Source organism: Octopus bimaculoides, chromosome 29 (genome assembly GCF_001194135.2).
Source record: "Octopus bimaculoides isolate UCB-OBI-ISO-001 chromosome 29, ASM119413v2, whole genome shotgun sequence".
Lineage (NCBI taxonomy): Eukaryota > Metazoa > Mollusca > Cephalopoda > Octopoda > Octopodidae > Octopus > Octopus bimaculoides.
The window spans coordinates 7,489,953-7,493,051 of record NC_069009.1 but is presented as its reverse complement, the minus strand read 5'-3'; the positions used below and the strand labels follow the sequence as shown (position 1 = coordinate 7,493,051).

General features: G+C 39.7%; 1 protein-coding gene across 1 annotated transcript in view; it reads right to left on the bottom strand.

The window, feature by feature from the left end:
- Positions 1–3,099, bottom strand: part of LOC106869334 (netrin receptor UNC5B) — a 434,672-nt gene that overhangs the window by 46,398 nt on the left and 385,175 nt on the right. The window contains exons 2-3 of the mRNA XM_052977844.1: positions 1,793–2,224; positions 420–523 (exon numbers count right to left, since the gene is read on the bottom strand). Of these exons, the coding sequence (XP_052833804.1) occupies positions 420–523; positions 1,793–2,224 (536 nt within the window). The remainder of the gene's footprint in view (positions 1–419; positions 524–1,792; positions 2,225–3,099) is intronic.

Genomic DNA, 3,099 nt, shown 5'->3' with positions numbered 1-3,099 from the left:
CGTTAAACGATGATGATGATGATGATGAAACATATTTCAGAGAACTCATCCCACCAAGAAACAGCTGTAGTAGAGCTCCTGCTTGTTTCCACTATTCTAACGGACAGATGCTGGTGAGCTAAACAAGAATTGGAAAGTGACCTACTGCTATGGATGCCAAAGCATGGTCATACCTGAACATGAAGATTTCCCTCAACTAATGCAGGACTGACATGGATGGTGTGTGTGGGTTTAAAATGTTTGAGCAAGCTCAACCAGATGATGAGATTGTGATGATGATACAAAAATGGCTGTCCATGCATCAACCAAGTAAAGAGTTCTCTTGTAGTGCTTGTGCAAATCAATCGATTTCAATGCAATGTTGTTAGTGACTGGATCCTGTATGGAAATATTAAAAGAATATGGAATTGATTACATACTTCAGGCATTGGATCCCCTTCGGGTGGCAGACATTCTAACTGTGTTGTGTCTTCTACTTTCACGAAGGTGCTAATGGGTTCACGATAAAATCTTTTCTTTAGATCTAGACCGAGAAAAGAAGAAAATGGAGTAAACAAAGATTTTAAGGTCACAAAATGAGATTTCAGTCTCTATTTCTCTTACACACAGAGAAAGTAAAAGTATAATTGAAGAGTTAGGTTATCTAAGAATCACAAAAGTCAATGTCTTTTTAAATCCTAGGCAAGAATAATAGGAGTCATAATCATTAATGCTGAAATTAGATCACAGTTTCAAAGGGAGATTAAACCAATTCACCACGGAGCTACATTGGAGGTCGTAATCCCTTTATCCAAAAGTTGACAAACTTTTGTCATTCACAAAATTTCAATGGTGGTTCCAGAAATGTCAAAGGGGGTTCCAGAAATTGTAAGCTGGAAAGTACAGCCTAGATGATGAGATTCATCCAGGAAGACCTGTAGGGATTGTACTTATCCTTAGAGCAAATTTTGAAGAGTCCAGTTCAATTTTAACAGTTATTTTTTCAACGCTATAATGGAAGTGACAAAGGAGCATTTTCAGTATATTTTGCTTTATGAGTTCAATAAAGGCAACAATGAAGAAGATGAAATATCACTAAGCGTTTCATCCAGCCTGATAACAAGTCTGCCAGCTCACTGTCTTAAAATAATAATAATAATCATAACATATACTCCAGACATGTACAGATCTTTAGGATCTTTTTTAAAACGGGGGCCACATTTTTCATTTACGAAACACTTTGAAACTTGGAACACTGGTAGAATGTGTCATATAAAACATCTTTTTCTCTTAGTCTTCTTAAAAAAAAAAAGAAATCTATAACTTATTCCATGTTAAAGTTGTCGTATTTCTGTAATTTCAACCAATCACTGACGTCCATTCAGCCGATATACATTAAGTGCCGACTACATAAACAAACGATTCTGAAACAATTAACCCTAACCCTAACCCTAACCCTAGGGTTAGGGTTAGGGTTAGGGTTAGGGTTAAAGCAAATTTAAAATGAAAAAAGCAAATAAAACGAAGGTATGGAGATTAAATACGCTTTACATCGCTTAATCAGCCAGAGGAGTAAATGTAAACAACTGAATACTTGTCAGTGATTGGTTGAAATTATTGAAATAAGACAATTTTTTACATGAAATAAATTCGAATACAAAAATATTTTTCTGTTCTATAACACAAAATAGATAAGTATACGAAGTTTGAAAGTCTTTCGGTACCAAAAACACTATGTAAAACATTAATGAAAAATGTGGCCCCCGTTTTAAAATAGATCCGATCTTTATATAGTTTAGCAGGGTTTACTTACAGGACTTCCGGATAATACCTTCCTTGCTGATTACTGCTGTGCCTGGTGCTGTCTTTGACTTCCTGTTCCAAGCATGGCAGTTACATGAGTAATCATCTTTGCCAAAATAGGCCTCCACCTCCTCACGGGGTACTTCAATGCTGGTGATCAAGTACTTGTCCCCGCTTTTTGGGTCTGTCACCTCCACTTTGGACATGCTGCGTAAAGGCACCACCTGTCCACTGCACTTGAATTGCACGTCAGTGGCACCCTTCACATGACAGCTGACCAGTGCCGGCTTGTGCCTCAGCACGTAGTAGACATCATCCGGCTGTTTGATAATGACAGGCAGGTCACTGGCTGCGCTGCTTCCAGTTCCTGTGTTGCTGCCACCACCGCCTGTTCCTCCATCACCGCCCCCTCCTTGACCGGCAGCCATTGGAATGAAAACACCTGAAAAGATAAAAAATAAAATAATAATGAGATTAAGGGGTTAGTAAGGAGCATAGGGCTGGTTTGCCTGGTTTCTCTGGCATATATATTCCTCCCTGGATGGGACGCTAGTCCATCACAGGATTGCTCATTCTTACTAGCTGTGTGGACTGAAGCAACATGAAATGATGAAGTACACAATGCAATGTGAAATGAAGTGTTTTGTTCAAGGACACAATGTGTTGTCCAGTCCAGGAATCAAAACCACAATCTTATGACCATGAGTCCAACACCCTGACCACTAAGCCATGCACCTCCACAATGAGATTAACAAACAATATTAATATAATTATTGCAACATCATTTGTCTTCTACAAGTTTACAAGTCCTTGTTGTAGGGTTAGGGTTTTTGTATTTACAATAACCCTGAGGTCTACATCAATGAAGGGTGATGTCCTCCTATACTGGACAGATCAAATGATGGAAACCAGACTAATATGGATGACCTCTTCCCAGAGGTAGAAATGGGTTGGCATAGGGCCAACAAACCTACTTAGAAATAAAGCAGAATTACATAAGCATTGATGACAATTCAAAACCAAGACTGGGAAATGAAACCCTTCTCTTGAAAAACAACCTAGAGTGAGAATCGTTGTCATTTAACGTCCGCTTTCCATGCTAGCATGGGTTGGACGATTTGACTGAGGATTGGTGAAACCAGATGGCTACACCAGGCTCCAATCTGATTTGGCAGAGTTTCTACAGCTGGATGCCCTTCCTAATGCCAACCACTCAGAGAGTGTAGTGGGTGCTTTTACGTGCCACCCGCACAAAGGCCAGTCAGGCGGTACTGGCAATGGCCACGCTCATCTCGCTCGAGAAACCTCATGTGTCAC